This window comes from Fusarium phalaenopsidis (assembly GCF_050370095.1).
Source record: "Fusarium phalaenopsidis strain FUZ10S chromosome Unknown contig_32362, whole genome shotgun sequence".
Classification (NCBI taxonomy): Eukaryota; Fungi; Ascomycota; class Sordariomycetes; order Hypocreales; family Nectriaceae; genus Fusarium; species Fusarium phalaenopsidis.
In genome coordinates, this window is record NW_028145385.1 from 1 (window position 1) to 18,599 (window position 18,599).

An 18,599-nucleotide genomic window follows, 5' to 3' on the forward strand; every position below is an offset into this window, starting at 1 on the left:
GCACCCAACACTGGATTCTCCTTCAACCCCTCGCAGCAAGCTGCCTGTCACCCCCCCAACAGGGACAGCCCGCGACCAAAACCAGAGGAACCTAACATCCCGATGGACACTGATGACGATGGCGAAGAACACATCGTCCCGGCCTCACACGAAGATGAAGTCCGCAAACTCAGAAATAAGTACAACCACCTGAGCATCCAGCATAACAACCTCCTGGACGGCGCACGCAACAACGCCAGGATCACTCAGGAACGATTGGCCAGCATGGAGGCATCCATGAACGACATGCAGGAACGCTTCCGCCAAGCCATGGAACAGCAACAGCAGCAATACCAGCAAACAATCAACGAACAACAGAACCGGATCGACCGACTCACCACGCCCAAGCCCAGCAAAATGACCTGGCACAACAGCAGGTTCACGATCTCGGCAACCTGACGTTCGAGCACACCGCCGCTGGTACTACCCACAAAGACATCGGCGAGATCATCAAACCCAGGACCCAGAACCATTCAACGGACAGGCCACCCACGTCAGGACGTTTCTTACGTCCCTCAGAGCATACCAACGGTACTTTCCCACCAGGATGGCCAGTGCCGAAAGCAAGGTCCTACACGCCAGCAGATGCCTCACGGGTAACGCACTCACTTGGTTTGAACCCAAGCTGCGCGACTTTCTCGGGAATGAACCCACCGAGGAAACACAACTCCTTTTCGCCGAATACGAAAACTTTGAAGAAGCGATCAGACGCAACTTCGGAACCATCGATGAAGAACAACAGGCCACGCAGAAACTCAAGAACCTGCGACAGACAAAGGCCGCCTCGACCTACGCAGCCGAGTTCACACAAATCACCTCATTTCTCAATTGGGGAACAAGTGCCCTTCAGATTGCTTACGAAGGACTCAAGGATGAGGTGAAGGACGAACTCTGCAAAACGGAAAAACCCGACAATCTCCAGGACTACATCGACATGACTATCAAGATCGACAACCGACAGTTTGAACGACGCATGGAAAAATCCAACAAAGGACGAATTTGGGGCAATAAGAACAACGCCAACCAATCTCGAAGGCGAGAACAGACCAGGGGCAACACCTCCTACGGGACCCACGCAGGACCTATGGAACTTGGAGCAGCCCAGAAGGACAGCAAGGACATTGAATGTTACTACTGCCACAAGAAGGGACACAAGGCAAATGAATGCCGAAAGAAGCAGCGGGATACGGAGGAGGGACGCTATCAACCAAGGCCACGACAACCCCTCCCAGAAGGTAAGAAACAGGTAAGATCCACCTGGGCAGATACCGAACTCCCCAGACGGCCATCCGCACCGTTAGAACACTCGGAATGGCTCGACAAGGATACGACAAAACCGGCATCCAACCAGATGAGCTGGACATGCCACACAGCCAAGTATACCTCTCAGAAAAACAGGCGGAAGGCAACTATATGATCAACAACATTACGAAGGAACGACTCCACGAACCAGTCAAACCTCAAAAGAACAACCGCTCGCACATTACAGAACACGTGGGATGGAAACCACTCCCAGAGCCCAACAAGGAAGACAGCAACCAGGCAACTTGATGTCACAACGTACCATCGCCGTGACCAGACGCGCCGAACCCAAAATCGAAGAACCCACGACACCCCTTCAGCACAACAACCATCGAACGAACAAGCCGACTTCCAAGAAGCCGCCGCAGAAGGATTTGACCACAAGAAATGGATTGTGGGATACGAAGAGAAGGAACAACTTTTGGTGCCCGCCACAGTCCACCGAAGGGACTGCCGACAAGATGACCCCACACGGTGCAACCATACCCTATGCCCTCGACACCAGATTGAGGCATCACGGGAATACGATGAAATCTGCGAACGACAAAAACAGACCAACACAGCAGACTGCCACGCAATGATTGGATTGCCAAGACAAGCAGTAGCAACATCAATCGAACAGCTCGAGCACAAGGCTCGACAACTACAGAGAGAACTACGCCAGGAGCGCTCTAGGAAGCCCCGGAAAAGCGACAAAGAACTATGGGAGGAGGAAGACTACCCCCAACTGTACGACGAAAACAATAACAGGTACTGGAACAGCCTAAGGGAAAGGTACATCCAGACCGCACGAGAACATGTGGAAACGTCAGATGAGCAAGAAATTTGCATTCGAGCCTACCATCGGGAATTGGCCGAAACCCTCGACATCCGGAAGCACCTTTCAATCCACGAGACGACGTAGGGACATACCCGACACACCAGGAGCATGCTAGCATCTCTTGGATGTCGTGCCAACACCATTGGTGCGAAACCCACCGAGAGGAGAAGCAAGAGCAAGATTGCTTCCCCGTCCCACTACCACATCAACCAAACCATAAACCCTACCTATGGTACGAAACGGAAGGGTACAAAGTGGTACACTGGTATGAATCCATCGGCGTCGCGAACGCGCGATATTCTTCAAAACTCTACCACGCCACTCAGGAGAAGAAACGGATCACCACAAGATCGAGGACTGGCAAAAGACGATCAGCCAGGAAAACGAAGAAGACCCCGGAGCCGAACAAGAACGGCAGTACCAGGACTGGCTGCACAAAAAGGACGACACGCACGACTACGACGCCTGCGCAAACAGCGAGTGTGAATTTGATCACACAAACTACGCTCTGGCAATGTCAAAAACTAGACACCCCATCCGACACAGGGCGACGGGTGGATGAACAAGGGAATACATTACCCCAGAAGGCCCTCTACTCCACCACCGGAGTACACAGGCGACGATGCCTAGAACTGAAAGTACGAGTCAGAGGAGAATGGTTGAACGCTTTAGTGGACAGCGGAGCTGAGCAGAACTACTTCGACCCGACAACGGCGAATAGGCTCAGGCTACCATGGAGGTACAAACAGACGCCTTACTCGGTTGTCAACCCAGAAGGAACCCCTTTCGACTACAACAACGGTATCATCGACAGCGAGATTGATCACCTCAAAGTTTTCGTTGAAGGAAAGAACCAGGGCATTTCATTCGACGTTGTACCGAACAAGCAACATGATCTTGTACTCGGGTACCCATGGTTACAACGATTCAACCCACATTTTGACTGGAAGACTGGCCAAGTGCTCTCTTTCAACGATGAGACACCTTCCACAGCAAATGACGACTCAGAATACGACACGAGATCTCAAACTTCTACCGAAGGAACCGGAGAAGCCAGGCAGAGGCCAACACGAGACACCTCTCCACCCACAGGGACAAGACACAAACATCAAAAAGGACGAAAACGACAGCGACAAAGGATGATCGCACGAGTCATGCAACAGTTTCATGAACTCGAAAAGGACCTAGCTCCACAAAAGAAACCACAGGATAACCCGGAAGAAGAAGAGCGACTCAAGAACATTCCATGGCAGTATCGCATCTACAAGAAACTCTTCGCGGAAGAACTCGAAACAGGCCTACCTGAGCATACACACTACGACCTAGAAATTGAGTTCATCGATGGGAAGCAACCCGGCTTCAGCAAACTCTACCCACTCAACGAAGCACAACTACCAGTGTTGAAGGAATACATCGAAGACATGATACGGAAAGGATATATCAGGGAAAGCAAGTCATCTGTCGGATACCCCGTCATGTTCGTTCCGAAGAAAAACGGAAAGCTCCGGCTTTGTGTCGACTTCCAGGATGCTCAACGCCATTACGGTCAAGGATCGCACACCGCTACCTCTCATCAGCGAATTGAAGGATCGGCTTTTTGGCATGAAGTATTTCACAGCACTCGACCTCAAAGGAGCCTACAACCTTATTCGGATCAAAGAAGGACACGAATGGAAAACCGCTTTTCGTACTAAGTACGGACTATTCGAGTACCTCGTTATGCCCTTTGACTCACCAATGCACCTGCTGCATTCCAACGAATGATCAACAACGTGCTACGAGAACATCTGGACATATTCGTTGTATGTTACCTGGATGACATCCTCATCTTCTCCAAAACGGAGGAAGAACACACGGAACACGTCCACAAGGTACTGCAAACACTACAAGACGCCAAGTTGTTAGTGGAACCTGAGAAAGCAAATTCCACGCCCCGGAAGTGGAATTCCTCGGACACATCATCTCTCACAACGAGATACGAATGGACCCCAAGAAGGTCTCAGCGGTCAAGGAATGGGAAGAACCAACGAACGTCAAGGAAGTACAAGCCTTCCTTGGATTCGCCAATTACTACCGCAAGTTCCTCAAAGCCTTCGGACGGATAGCTGCACCATTGACGGAACTTACGAAGAAGGACAAGACCTTCGTATTTGGGAACAAAGCCAAGGACGCCTTCGACAAAATCAAGGAACTCATCCTGAGCGAACCAGTGCTCAAGATGTTCGACCCATCTCAACCAATCGAACTCGAAACCGACGCCTCGGACTTCGCCCTAGGCGCACAGATTGGACAACGAGACGACAAAGGACTCCTACACCCAATCGCATTCTACTCCCACAAGCTACATGGAGCGGAACTAAACTACCCCATCTACGACAAAGAATTCCTCGCAATCGTCAACGCCTTCAAAGAATTCAGGCACTATCTCCTAGGAAGCCAACACCAGATCAAGGTATATACGGACCACAAGAACATCACCCACTTCGCGAAAACACAAGAACTCAGCGGACGCCAACTCCGGTACGCCGAATACCTCTCAGAATTCGACTACGTCATCATCCACGTCAAAGGAACGGAGAACGGCAGAGCCGATGCCATCAGCCGACGCCCCGACCTAGACACGGGAAGAACCAAGACAAAGGAACAACTCTTGCAGTTCACGCAGGAAGGACACCTCACACAACGAATCATTGCAACAACCTACACAGTGGAACAGGGCAATCCACTACTCACGAGAATCCTAGAATACAACCAACACCTCCCAGACAATGAGAAAACAGACAAACAACAAGTACCACAGGAACTACAACACGACCTCGTACGCGAAATACACAAACACCTGCTACACGGACACCAAGGAATCAATAAAACCCTAGAACGAGTCAAAACGACGTTTACTTTTCCTAATATGAAGAAAATTGTTTCAACCATCGCCAACCAATGCGACCTCTGCGCGAAAACCAAGGCACGACGCCACAAACCATACGGAAAACTACAACCACTCCCAGTTGCACAACAACCATGGGACTCAATCACTATGGATTTCATCACCAAACTACCCCTATCAGAAGAACCAGCCACTGGAAACTTCTACGATAGCATTCTCGTCATCGTGGACAGACTCACGAAATTCTCCTATTTCATACCTTATAGAGAAGCAACAACGGCCGAAGAATTCGCCTATCTCTTCTATTTCCACATTGCCAAAACACATGGACTACCACTCGAGATCATCACAGATCGAGGACCACCATTTGCATCAAAATTCTGGCAGAGCCTCACAGGATACTTGGGAATCAATCACAAACTCTCCACTGCATACCACAAGGAGACAGACGGACAAACGGAACGCATGAATCAAACACTGGAACAATACCTCCGATGCTATATCAACTACGAGCAAAACAACTGGGTTGAAAAGCTACCAGCTGCCCAGCTAGCCTACAACACAGCAACCAACGAAAGCACCAAGGTCACACCAGCATACGCCAATTTCGGGTTCACACCAGACATTTACCGACAATCCCGAGACGCCATCATCAACCCCAAGGCGATCCTCACCAGCGACCAATTACGAAACCTACATGAAGAAATGAAAACAGAACTCGAATTCGTCAGAAACAAAATGACGGCATACGCCAATAAGAAAAGAATCGAGGGACCGATCCTCTCGGAGGGAGACATGGTCTACCTCGCAACAAAAACATCGAAACAAAACGACAAAACAAAAACTCGACTACAAATACATCGGACCATACAAGATTAAGCAGAAAATTTCGAAACATAACTACGAACTGGACTTACCACCCAAGGTCAAGCTCCATCCAATCTTTCACATTTCATTACTCGAGCCAGCACAAGACACCATCCAGGTGAAAACAAATAAAGAACCAGACACAGAAATCGACGGACCAGAAGAATACATCGTAGAAGCCATCCTCGACATGAACAAAATCAATGGCAAAACAATGTATTTCATCAAATGGAAGGACTACCCCGACTCAGAAAACACATGGGAACCCCCAGAACACCTCACTGGTGCACAACGCCTTCTGAAGGACTTCCACCAACAACGCCAAGCACAGGCTCGTCAAGACCAACAGCGTTCCAATCAATCAAGTCAATGGCCCCAAAAGAATGCGCCTCCACAACAGCGGACGACTCCTCACGGAGCTCGCCCGATTCCTCCAAGGCACGTAAGCCGCGCTCAAAAGCCTCGTCACCACGCGCTTTGAGCAACCTCTTCTGCTTCCGAATGCGGGCAAGCTTAGCCATCGCCTCCTCCAAAGCAGCCTCTGCTTCAGCCTCCTCACCTTCCAGGCGTTTGCGCTCCCGGATATTTTTCGCAACTACAAGAAATCAGCCAAACCGCCGTGAAAAAGCACTGACACCCACTCACGGAAGGAAGCCACGCCGGCCCCATCGCACACAACCTTCGCATCAACACAATTGGAGCAACGGTTGGAACGATCGGAAACCACCTTACAGGACAGACCCTGGCGGAAACAACGAGTACAAGGCATGATTTCGGAACCAAAAGCCTCAATATAAGCAGAAAGACCCTGCGCTTCGGAAAGCTTTCGCAAAGAAGTACGCTTGGAAACCCGGCCTGACATCACGTCAGCAAAGGAAATTTTTACAAGTCAGAGTTACCCACCGACAACACTTGGCCGCTGAAACTGGTCTTGAGGACAAGACCAACGGGGAGGGAACCTCGTGTCACGGCCATGACATGGGCCAGGCGGGGAAGCATGGCAGAAAACACTCTGACTAAGCAGGACCGAGGAAACCGAACGTCGCTCCCATGGGTCCCAGGACCGAACGTTGAAAACGTCGGCCCTACCAATGGACCGAACCCAGAGAACGTCGGTCCAAGGATTGATCCCAAGTATATAGAACACGCTCATTGTACTTTCTTATGTACTAGCTACCTCAGCTATCAATACAACTTGGTTACACTCAATACCATTGAGCATATTACCAGACGTGACTTACAACCTATTGCTCAGACTACGCCCAGCACTCTCTGCCAACATAAACCCTGCACGACCGGTTTATCCCTTGGGAAACACACGATCGTCACATTAGCCATGCTCTCGGTAACCTAGCGGCATCTATATATAGATAACTTCGTCGATCTTAGTGTGCATAAATGTATTTATAGCGTTATATTAGAGTAGCTTAAGGTTAAAGTATGCCGCTGTAGCTATAAGTATCTTAAATAATATTCTTGCGAGCGTTGCTATATAGGTCTCTTAGTAATCCCTCGCCTATTAGTCGCTATAAATAACTAATTATGCCTTAAACTTAGTTAACCTTCTATGCTTATTAAGTTTATAGGTATATACCTAATGGCATCTAAGGATTTAATGCCTTGCGGTGAGTGCTTAGGGGACCTTCTCCTAGGAGCCGGCCACCTTATAGCCCTATAGATAACTCTTTTCTACTTCTTTAAACTTATCCCTATAAGGGTATTATGCTAGCTAACTATTAGATAGGAGAGGATAGAGGTTCCTCTAGTAAGTGCTAATTAGGCTAGCTTTCTTCCTTTTAGCTACTCTCGGCGAGGTCTCAGGGGCGCATATAGCTGCTCTCTCGGGCTCTTCTTATGCCGAGGCGCTTAGTGCCCTTACTTAGAGTCTTATCTCTTCTTAGCTTTTTTTTTTACTAGCGTGCCTTTATTATTAAAGCGGCGGTATATCGCCCTTATAGGCTAATATACTCCTATTAAAGTTTCTAAGGTGCTTACCCTATATGGCTATTACTAGGTGATTAGGCTAATATGCTCTTTATAGGTTATCCTTAAGTCTCTTATATAGTTTTATACCTATTAGAAAAGTAGCTTTCTATAATATTTAATATATAGTTTGCTTTATTAGTAATTCTTCCCTAGAGGGTCTGCCTTTATCTTTATTATTACCCTTTATGCTAATAGCTATTAAAAAAGCTACTAGTAGAGACTGCGGCGGAGTTAGCATAGGTTTAAATCTTATTTTTATATAAGAGGTATTACTTAAGGTTTATTATATATTTATAGAGGTATTAATATACTTTTTTATATTATTTTTTTTTATTAATATCTTATATAACTCTTATATTCTTACTTATTTTAATTAATTAATTAATTTATTATTATAATATACTTAATAAGTATGCGGATTAGATAAATATATAGATTAAAAATCTTAACCTCTAAGATATAAATCGCAATAAAAACATAATAAACTATTTAATTAATTAAAACTATTTATTATATTCTTCCCTAGATATTTTAATTACTACCTAATATATTTTTATATTATAACCGGGCTTATTATATATACTATAGCGCCAAACCCCCGGTCGCGCTGACCTTCCTTGACCACTACTTCTCGACGATTTAGCTATTACCTGCGCATTAATATCTATCTAATTAATTACTTACCTTCCTTTATCTAGAGTTATTTTCCCTCTTTTCTATAGGTAGGTCCTTTTTGCCCTCCGCCGCTAGCTTAATGCCTTATTTGCCTATCAAAGGTCTTAGATCTTAGCCCTTATTAATGCTATCTTATATATAACCGCCTTTATTCCCTTAGAAAGAGACTTTAATGCTTTTAGAATTAATTTAGGAGAGCTACTTTTATACCTTCTGATTCTTCTTTTAAGGTATTTAGACTGAGATTGGGCCTTAAGGATGGTCTTTGGGGTCTTTGAGACCTAAGGGTTAGAGGGGCTAGCCTCCTCCTCGGCAGGCGTTGGAGTCTATAGCTGCATATTAAGCTTCGAGACTATACTTTCTAGGTCAAAAGGAATAAGCCTAGCCCCTTTGAAGGCTGCCTTAATATTTTTCTTCGTCATAGTGGCTTAAAATGCGGCGTAGAAGGCCGGGAAGAATTCGGTCTTTGAAATGTGGGTTATAGAGCATCTAATTAGATGCTCTATTTCTCGACCATAAGCCTTCTTAAGTAGCCCAAAGCAACCGACGTTAAGGGGCTGGAGTAGATGAGATGAATGAGGCGGCATATAGAGCGTGATAATATTATTCTCCTCGTAATATATCTCAAAGTCGGCTGAGTGGTGACTTTTATGGCCATCGAGGATCAGAAGACGATAGGGACTAGTTGATTAGTTGGTTATGTGCTGATTGAAGTGCTTTAGCCACTCGAGACCTATCTCGTTATCGGTCCAGCCATTTTGAGACGTCGCAATAGCCCAATCGCCCGGGAGGTTGCTTTCTTGGTACCAATTGGCGAGGTGATATTGGCCCGTAACCACGATGAACGGCTGGATAGCCCGGCCTTCCGCATTGATCGCCTGAATGACTGTAACCCATTCCCGGTCTCCAGGCTGCACTAATTTCGGTCTTCCACGCCTTTCTGCGCCTGTGACGACCATCCCGCTCTGAATCAGGCCTATCATAAAGCTAGTCTCATCAAAGTTATAGATATCTTCTAATTAGATGCCGTATTTCGCGATTATGTTCTCAACGAGCCTAAACCAATTGCGAATAATAGTTAGATCTTCGCATTTGGCCCTCTGATAGTTATATTTACGAAAAAAACGCGTCTTAAGCTCTGGGTATCGCTTAATGAAGTTTCTAGCCCAGCGCTTACCGACGGGTAGCGCGTTGCGGTCGGCGAGCAATTAGTTGGCTATTTCTTTAATACTACGCAGTCGCGGGGGAAATCCTCGTGAATCTAGGTCGAGAATAAATTAGATAATGATCTATTCCTCTAGATCAGATAGTTTGCGTGATTTAGGGATCCAATCGCAACGCGCAGATATGCCATGCTATCGGCGATAGAGAGTAGTATAAGAGATTTCATAGACCTTTGCGGCGCGTCGGAGACTTAATTTTAGGTCATTTTAATAGGCCTGGAGCGCAAGAAGGATATTAGCCTCTCTATTTAACTGTGGTATATTGGGTGGTTGAGAATTAATTGATTAAATAGAAATGTTATAGGATGAGGGATTTTTGATCCGCATGCTTGTCTGATCCGCATGCTTATTAAGTACGTTATATTATATAGGTTTATTTCTTTAATTTCTTTAGTAATCTTTAATAGGCTTTTATTAAAGTATTAATACTTATTAAAAATAATATCTTATATTATAAATACTTTATTTCTTAATAGATTTTAGATCTTATATAAGTTACTTAATATATAACTAATAAAGAACCCTAGCTAAGCCCTTAATATAAGCTTTCTCTTTTATTAATAGCCTAGTTATATATTACTTATTATAGTATATGCCTTATATCTATAAGATTATAAGTATAAGAGATTAAGCTAAGTAAAAAAGGAATACTTACTAAGATAAAAGCATAAATAAAATAACTTATATAATAACTTCTACCCCTTAAAGGCAATAAATATTTAATTATAAAGGTATATTATATAAGTTATTATTTTAGGCTATAGGGCTTCTAAAAAGTTAGCTCTAATTCTTATATATTAAGCTTTAATCTTAATAACTCTTATTATATACTTTATATCCCTATTCTAGGCTGCTAGGGTCGGACCGGAGCTTATGCAGCTAAGGTGAACTGGTTGATTGAATATCTAAGACTAAGGAAGGGAGAGAAAAGGAAAAGAACTAGCTGTGGCCTCGCTGCGGGTTTTATGCAGGGCTCGCAGCGGGGCTACGGAGAAGGATTTCTCCGGTCTTGGTTTTTCCAGGGGGAAACAACCTTCCTCACGGGTTCGCCCGTAATATAGGCTTAAGTATTTAAGGCTAAAGGCTTAATAATAATCCTATAAGTACTTAATAATTAAGTAATATCTAAGTGCCTTAATAGCTTATTATTAGTCTTAATCCTCTTTGCCTTAATCTTATATTAGGTTAATAGCATCGCAAGGAAGTTATCTAATATTAGTAATAATATATTAGATATTTACTCTATAAGGTAGAAGTCCTAAGTATAGCTTATTACCTAGCATATAATTATTATCGCGGAGGAGAACCCTATATAGCCTTATTTAAAGTTATAAAAGTTAATAGCTAATTAATTACCTAGCGAGGCTAACGCGAGAGAGTCTCTTAGTACTTTTTATACTTATTTCTTTATCTTACCTTAGACACACGAGCTATACTTATGCATCGGGATACGCTCGGCGAAGGTTAAGTGGGCGCCTCGCGTAGTATTTAGTAGCTATAGAATAATATTAGGGCCTAGGTAGCTAAGGCATTAATGCTATCGCTTTGCATCTCCTTAGATTAGTCGTCTCTTTATATATATAATATACCTATTCCTCTATAGAGGAATAGGCGCTAGGTTATTTTTTAATAGCTCTATAGTTATAGTTATCGCTACGTCTTTAGCGAGCTATTAGTGCTTAAGGACCTATTAGTTATATATCTCTTTAAGGTAATATAAGAAGCTATAATCTAATCTTCTTAAGTAGTTATTCCCGGGGCTTATATCCCACTATAAGCCGCGCTTCCTTAGCCTCATAAAGGAGACTAAGTTATTTATGAATTTCTCGCAATATACCACGTCGTATAGTTATAGCTTCTTCGGCGAGCTATTAGCTCCCTTCACAGTAATATCAATAAATCCATAACTATTAATAGCTATAGGGATCATTCCTGCCTATAAGAAGTCCCCCAGCGCGGCAATAGTTAGCTAAGTAAAGCGTAAGAGATTATTAAAGATATATACTATAGCTCCTAAGTTAAGGATAGCTAAGTTCTTTAGGGCATATATTAATTATTATGAGGAATAAAAGGTAACTTAAGCCTTTCCTTAGTATCTGCCGGTTAGTTACTTTAATATACTTAATCTCTTTACCTTTCTAACTTGTTTTACAAGTGAGTTATTAGTGATAAGTCGCTGATTAATGCTTTTCTAGACTATCTCATCAGGGTTCTACTAATATAGTCTTCTATTCTTAATAATATAGAAGTAGCCTAATAAGGGGTAAGAGCTATAATAAGCCTTGTATTTGCCCTTTTTCTCTTTTCCTTTGCTCTATTTGCATTTAATAGGGCGACTACTACTTCGGCTGTCTCTTGGCGTGCCCTTATGGACTAATGAGCTATGTAGATTCCGTCTTCTTAGCGCTCCTTGATGGCCTCTTCTGCGCCTTTCTCTTCCACGGAGGTTATTTCTTTCCTAGTTATTATTCGCATCTTTAATGCTCTTAGTTATATTAGTCGGCGAGCCTTCGGCGACGGTAGGACTAAATGCTCCCTTCGCGGCCTTTCCGCGAGCTATTAGGTAATTATTTGCGATGCTATTTAGGAAGAATCGCATATCTTATAATACCTCTAATAGTATAAGGGTATTCTTCCTTATCTCCGTTAGGTATAATAAGTGGTAGGAATAGATCTAGGTCTTATAACAGCTTCGGCTAAGGGCCTATATGAAGTTAGTGAACTATAGGCTTACCTCTTTTAGGTCCTTAAACCCTGCTTTAAGGAGCTTATTATATGCTTAATCCTATTTATTTAGCTAATCTTCTACTTCTTTCTTTATTAATAGTCTCTCTCGGTGAGGGATTATAAGGGTATTAGCGTATTCTTAGTAGGCTTATATCTTATGGTTAAGTAAGTTAATGCCTAAATATAGCTTTAACGAGGCATACTACTTATTAATATCTTTCTCCGCGGTGTAATATCAGCAAAGGTGCTCTAAGCTCATAGTCTTACGCATCTATTCTTATAGGTTATCGATCTTCTTTATAAGGAGCTCGTGATCCTTCTGTTTAGCGCTATATTCCGCGGTCAACGCGGTCTAAATCGCGATATCGTCGACGTGGAGCTCTGCGACGCTCGCAGCGCTTACGCTCGCCGACCGGTTGCCGGTAGAGGTTCTCTTGCTGAATTGATTGATCTAGGGCTTCATTAGAGCCACCGTAGCTTCGGCGAGGGTTTAACGATTGCTTCCTGATGTTTCTAGGTCGATGTAATCCCAGAGTTAGGCGCGCTTGGCTTTAGACTTAAACTAGTTATCCCAGAGGGTCCAGTCTGCGGCGGTGCGTAGGCTAAGCTTCGCTGAGGATTCGGTAGAGAGCATCTTCCTTCGATAATTGATGAATTGATTGCGCAAGTGGCTAGTATTCTGACTATTAATTGTTAAATGTAATGATGTATTATCTTATTATTCTCTATGTATTTCTCGGCGAAGCCTCGCAAAGGGGAAGGCGCATTTCTGCGACTTCCCAATTGAGCCTAGTGTCATCACATGACACCCTTCAAGGCATGTTGCAGGCTGTCACATTTGACAATTTTAAACCCCGTTTATCATTAGGGCCTTTGCTTTCAAAGCGGGGATAATAAATACACAGAGCGAACCATATCTTTATGCCCCTTAACCTTCTCAGTTTCGAGCATCCCTGGTTGCGTTACCATTATCCGCAGGAATGGCAAACAAGCCAAGCTTCGCCTCATTGCCGATCCAAAAGACTGGACCACGCGGCAATGCCTGGGGGCTCTACGGTGACAATGACGAGTACGGAACGCTTAACAAGCTCACCCTAGGGAACATCGCCGACGCAGCTTCCCGCGAGGTCCGAGATGGCGTCCGCGTATCGACAGATTGGCCTTTGAACGCAATTTCAACTCCTTGCTTTGGCCGACTGGCGTTTCAACACGACATCAAAAGTAAGGCGCCTCGGCCCGTGAACGATGACGTCCTCGTCCTCAACACTCAAAGCAGCTCGCAGTGGGACGATCCGCCCCACTACGGGTACCAGAAGGAGAAACTCTTCTACAACGGAAAGACCCAGCACGAGATCGAGACATCTGCAGTGAATAGTATACACGGTAAAGGAAAAGCCTCATCATCTCAATGATCCTTGATAGACTAACAGGCTCAGCATGGGTCGAAGCGAGTGGCATTGTTGGTCACGGTGTTCTTTTGGACTATGCTACCTGGGCAGAAGTCCAAGGCATCACACTAAGGCCTTTCGAGTCTGTTTCTATTCCTGTCTCTACCCTGAAGGAGGTTGCAGCTGCTCAGGGCGTGGAGTTCCGCCGTGGTGATAGCTTACTTGTGCGGACAGGCTTATGAATGTCTCGCAAACGAGGAGAGGTTTGGATTGGCAGAGCAGGCCGCTTTACCGGCAGCGGGTATCGAGTCATCCGAGGACACCATGTGGTGGATCTGGGAGCAAGACTTTGCGGCGGTGGCTGGCGATCAACCTAGCTTTGAGACCTGGCCATGCCAGAATACTGACTTCTAGCTCCACGAGTGGCTGCTTGCGGGCTGGGGTATGCCTATCGGGGAGTTGTTTGACCTAGAGAAGCTAAGCGAGGAGTGTCTGCGGCGAAAAAGGTGGTCATTCTTCTTCTCGAGCATCCCACTTAAGGTTGGTGTTATGGACATCCTTGACGGGGCCTTACTAACCGTGAGCTAGGTTCCGGGAGGCGTTGCTAGCCCACCGAACGGCGTGGCTATCTTCTAGGCCAAAGAAAGTGCTGATTCGTGTGACTGATAACCTTATAACATGGCTATGAAGCATAAGATACTCCCTTTATGGTGCTTAGGATATGCATAAGACACTCTCCGAAGAAACTAGAGTTTTTTCTGGCATGAACTTGACTGAAGGGGAATGGGGCCCGCTGGCTAAAGTTAGGGGTATATGTTCTGAAAAATAAGAAAACGATAAATAACTATGGCTAGATCAATCTAGAAATGGCAACCCCGATGATTTTTGCAACGGGGGTGGACTGTCGTTAGGAGAAGACAAGCTTCCGGTGAGTAAGCAACGTGAATGAAACGTATTGGAGGCGGCCAGATAGGCGCAAGACCCAATTGATAGACCTGAAAACACTGGGACAATGATTAGTGAGATTGAGGAAGCTTCTAGGCACGTTGATGTCATTCCAGCTAGTGAGCTGCATATGGTTCTATGATAACTGGAGCGTGGAGAAGCTCAAGCGGAATGTTGGATGGGTCTTGGTGGTTGTTTGGAGTGGAATTTCGGTTATATCAGGAACGCTCCTCATGGTGGCCGGCACCTATGGCTCGGTTGTTACCATCGTTGACTCTTATCAGAAGGATGGAGGCCCCAAGGCATGGGCTTGCGCGGATAACTCCGACTCAGTCTAAGTGATATACTAAGCTTTTAGACAAGACGACCAAGTATATTCATATTTTAACCAGTGGAGAAAGGAGGAAGAAAGGCATGGCCTAAACTATATACGAGCGATCCAAAATTACATATGCATGCTAGGAGAAATATCCTCCCAAAAGTTACATCTCGCATGCTCGTACGCTTCCACAGGCTCCATAGCAGTTGCATTAGTCTGCAGCCTCAACCTCCGACCCTTTCCATACTTCTTCCACTTGGGATGGCCATCACCTCGGATCGAATCGAGAGAACCCTTTGCCAGAGCGAAATCAGTCCAGTACTTCTGCACCTGGCCAACAATACGTCTGTTGGCGCCGCCTGCATTGTAGCTAGTGGCGCCAGGAAGAGCGACGTACGATGTCGCGTACTCAGGTCCCCAAACTGCCTGGGTCTCCCAGGTATGGGGGACGATGTAGCCGGCAGCCTCTTCTGCGGCGTCGACGATGTTGTCGCGAAATAGGAAGATGTCGACGCCCGCAGCGCTCAGTCCTGAAGCGAAATTGAGCGCAGGACAAGTGTACCCAGCATCCCCGTACATCTCAGCAGCACGATAGTGCAGTGGTGACACGGAAACGTTGACACCCGGGTAGGTCTCTGGTACACACGAGTAAAGATCCTCCGCCTTGTTCAGCTCGGCGTTGGTCAAGTCTGGATACTGGGTTTTGAGGAAAGAAGCAATATCTTTGGTTGTGTTTGCTTGTGGAGCAAAGAGTGTTCCCTCGCTATGAGACGAGCCAACGATGAGCGGCCGGTGCTTGGAGAAGTTGCCAGCTTTAAGCATCGCATATGGAGTGTCGGTAAACAGCTTGCCATCAATCACCGGACCGTACGGGAAAAGTGGCAGATTAGCTTGTCCAGGGGCAGTGCGTCCGAGATTCGCAGCTTGCACATCGCTAGAGTTGAGGCTGCGTAGGCAGGCGAGGCTGTCGCAACCGGTGGCATTCAGCAGTTGATGATACTGAAACTCAACGTCTTGGACACGACGAAAGGGGGGCACATAAGTGGCCGCCGCAATACCTGCGCGCCAGTTGACGTCCTCGTCCTTAGGGGGATTGCCGCCGTACGCCAAGGTCTGCAGTAGGACACTTCCACCGCCGACAGAAGTGCCGAAGAGCGTGATTCTCTCTGGGTCGCCACCGAACTTGGAAATGTGCTTCTGAACCCAACCAATAGCCGCCCGCTGGTCTTGGAGTCCAATGTTCAGGTTGCCCTCATCTTGGAGCTCTTTGCTGGCAAGAAAGCCGAAGGGACCAGTACGATAGTTGAACGTAGCGACGATTACACGTCCGCCGCTGGCTTCGATGAGACCGGTTCCGTTATAGTTGGGGTTGAAAAGTTGCACGAAAGCGCCGCCCTGCAGCCACAGCATTACCGGAAGACCGCCAAGTTCAGAGTCGGTCGCATCAGAAGGAGCGTAGACATCGATAAAGAGGCAATCCTCGGACAGAGGAACGGGGACAGAGCCGAATGCAAGTCCTTGGACACCATAGCAAACGGGACCGTGCTGTTATAGGGAATCGTCAGCATATTGGAACAAAGACAAGAAACTTTGCGGACTGGATCGAACCTCTTTGGCTTGAATGACATGCTTCTCTCGGATGGGCTCCTTTGCACGCCTGAATCGATTATCGCCGAGAGGAGGTGCGGCGTAACGCATACCCAGGAATTGGTTCACCCCGTTGTTGAGTGACGTCCCTTCATAAGTCGCGTATCCAAGTTTCACTCTTGGATCAGCCGCAACCGCTCCCAGCAACGACAGGGTCGTCGCCCATTGTAGGGCTAAAGACGGGATCTTCATTGCAAATACGCCGGGAACTGGCTTGTCAAAAAGGCCAAAGAAGGATATGTCAAGAAAGCCTTTGAGGGTAATACAGTACTGAAACTGCTTTTGGAATTATGCCATTGAGTTTACTCCACGCCAAGTTTTATAGAAATCTCACTGATCGCTCATTAGTTTCTCTCATGTGGATGGTTCAGTCAGAACGACGCTATCCCACAAGTTTGTTGGCCCATATCCCGCCATCCGACCGAAACGTCCACGGCGTCCGAAATCTCCACGGCGCTCCACGGCGATCACCACACAGGGTCCAAGTCTAATTTGTAGAATAGCTGTGTGGTTTTACGAGCCAGAGGGTTTTAGCCTTGACTTTGTTACAAACAAATTGCGAATGATTGCAAATGATGATCAAACGACACGCTGGTTTCTCTCATATCTCCATGACAAATCCATCTTCGTGATGTGCAGCCAACGTTTACAACAGTCTACTTTCTTCATCTTACTTTCAATGACGTATCCAAAAGAGGCCATCAGCCAACAGGCTACTTAATAGGCAATTTCCCGTGGCAAAACAAATCAATCTGCTCATCATTCACCTAGCTCCTCAATCAGTGTGTCGCCCAGCAGGCCCCAAAGAGTATTCTTTCCAGTTTATCAACAAATATACTCCATGTCGTCTATCTTGGTCGTGGGAGCTGGAGAGCTCGGCACCGCTGTCCTTCGGGCACTGGCTCTCTCCCCCAAGCGCCCACAAGCAGCCCAGATCACGGTGTTGTTACGACCTGAGACCCTTGCCTCCCCAACTCCAGCCAAGAAACAGAACATCGACGAAATTCAATCCCTGGGAGTCAAGATTCAGAGCGGCGACTTCATCGCAGCAAGCGTCTCTGACCTCGTCGCCATCCTCCAGCCATTTGACATCGTCATACAGTGCGCTGGGTATGGCATGCCCAAAGACACACAGGTCAAGGTGACTCAGGCAGCGCTTCAGGCCAAGGTGCCGCGGTTTTTCCCATGGCAGTTCGGGCTTGATTTCGATCAAATCCCGGAAACCAGCTACGGCGGAATGTTCGACGACAACAAGCTCGTTCGGAAGCTGTTGCGGGAGCAGCATGATATTGATTGGACCGTGGTTTCGACCGGACTCTTCATGTCGTACTTGTTTCTCCCATCATTCGGCGTTGTCGATGCCAAGAAGAGAGTGGTGAGGGCCTTGGGAAGTTGGGAGAACAAAACCACAATCACCCTACCCGAGGACATAGGTAAGATGGTCGCCGAGGTGGTGTATGCCCCTTCGAAGGAGGGTTCGGACCACATGGTCTACCTGAGCGGTGATACCATCACATACAGCAGGCTTGCCGACTTGGTCGAAAAGCATTTCGACGTCAAATTCACGAGAGAGTTGTGGACCATCCCGAAGCTGGAGGATGATCTAGAAAAGGATCCTAGCAATCTCTGGAAAAAGTACAGAGTGGTATTTGCTACTGGGCATGGTGTCTTTTGGGGAAAAGAGGAGAGCTTCAACGTGAAGAGAGAGATTTCCCTGACCAGTGTCCCAGACTACCTTGAACGCAATAGCGAGATGATTGAGAATTTAGAGTAG

General features: G+C 46.3%; 5 protein-coding genes across 5 annotated transcripts; 4 read left to right on the top strand and 1 right to left on the bottom strand.

The window, feature by feature from the left end:
• On the top strand, window positions 1-3,925 carry LRP88_14418 (Integrase catalytic domain-containing protein; the record flags this gene model as incomplete). Its single annotated transcript, XM_083250763.1, has 7 exons — window positions 1-416; window positions 586-1,285; window positions 1,529-2,091; window positions 2,266-2,426; window positions 2,488-2,643; window positions 2,834-3,638; window positions 3,688-3,925. Coding segments are annotated over 7 exons (3,039 nt in total), but the record flags the coding sequence as incomplete, so codon positions are not given.
• A 217-nt stretch (window positions 3,926-4,142) lies between these two features.
• Window positions 4,143-5,037, top strand: LRP88_14419 (Ty3/Gypsy family RNase HI domain-containing protein; the record flags this gene model as incomplete). Its single annotated transcript, XM_083250764.1, has 2 exons — window positions 4,143-4,816; window positions 4,962-5,037. The coding sequence occupies 2 exons, from the start codon at window positions 4,143-4,145 to the stop codon at window positions 5,035-5,037; spliced, it is 750 nt and encodes a 249-aa protein (XP_083093396.1).
• Window positions 5,038-13,506: 8,469 nt separating this feature from the next.
• Window positions 13,507-14,156, top strand: LRP88_14420 (uncharacterized protein; the record flags this gene model as incomplete). Its single annotated transcript, XM_083250765.1, has 2 exons — window positions 13,507-13,909; window positions 13,963-14,156. The coding sequence occupies 2 exons, from the start codon at window positions 13,507-13,509 to the stop codon at window positions 14,154-14,156; spliced, it is 597 nt and encodes a 198-aa protein (XP_083093397.1).
• Window positions 14,157-15,304: 1,148 nt separating this feature from the next.
• Window positions 15,305-17,017, bottom strand: LRP88_14421 (uncharacterized protein; the record flags this gene model as incomplete). The annotated part of the gene is made up of 2 exons (XM_083250766.1): window positions 15,305-16,723; window positions 16,787-17,017. 2 exons carry the CDS (start codon window positions 17,015-17,017, stop codon window positions 15,305-15,307), a joined length of 1,650 nt encoding a protein of 549 aa, XP_083093398.1.
• A 649-nt stretch (window positions 17,018-17,666) lies between these two features.
• LRP88_14422 (aromatic alcohol reductase) lies at window positions 17,667-18,599 on the top strand (the record flags this gene model as incomplete). The annotated part of the gene is made up of 1 exon (XM_083250767.1): window positions 17,667-18,599. One exon carries the CDS (start codon window positions 17,667-17,669, stop codon window positions 18,597-18,599), a length of 933 nt encoding a protein of 310 aa, XP_083093399.1.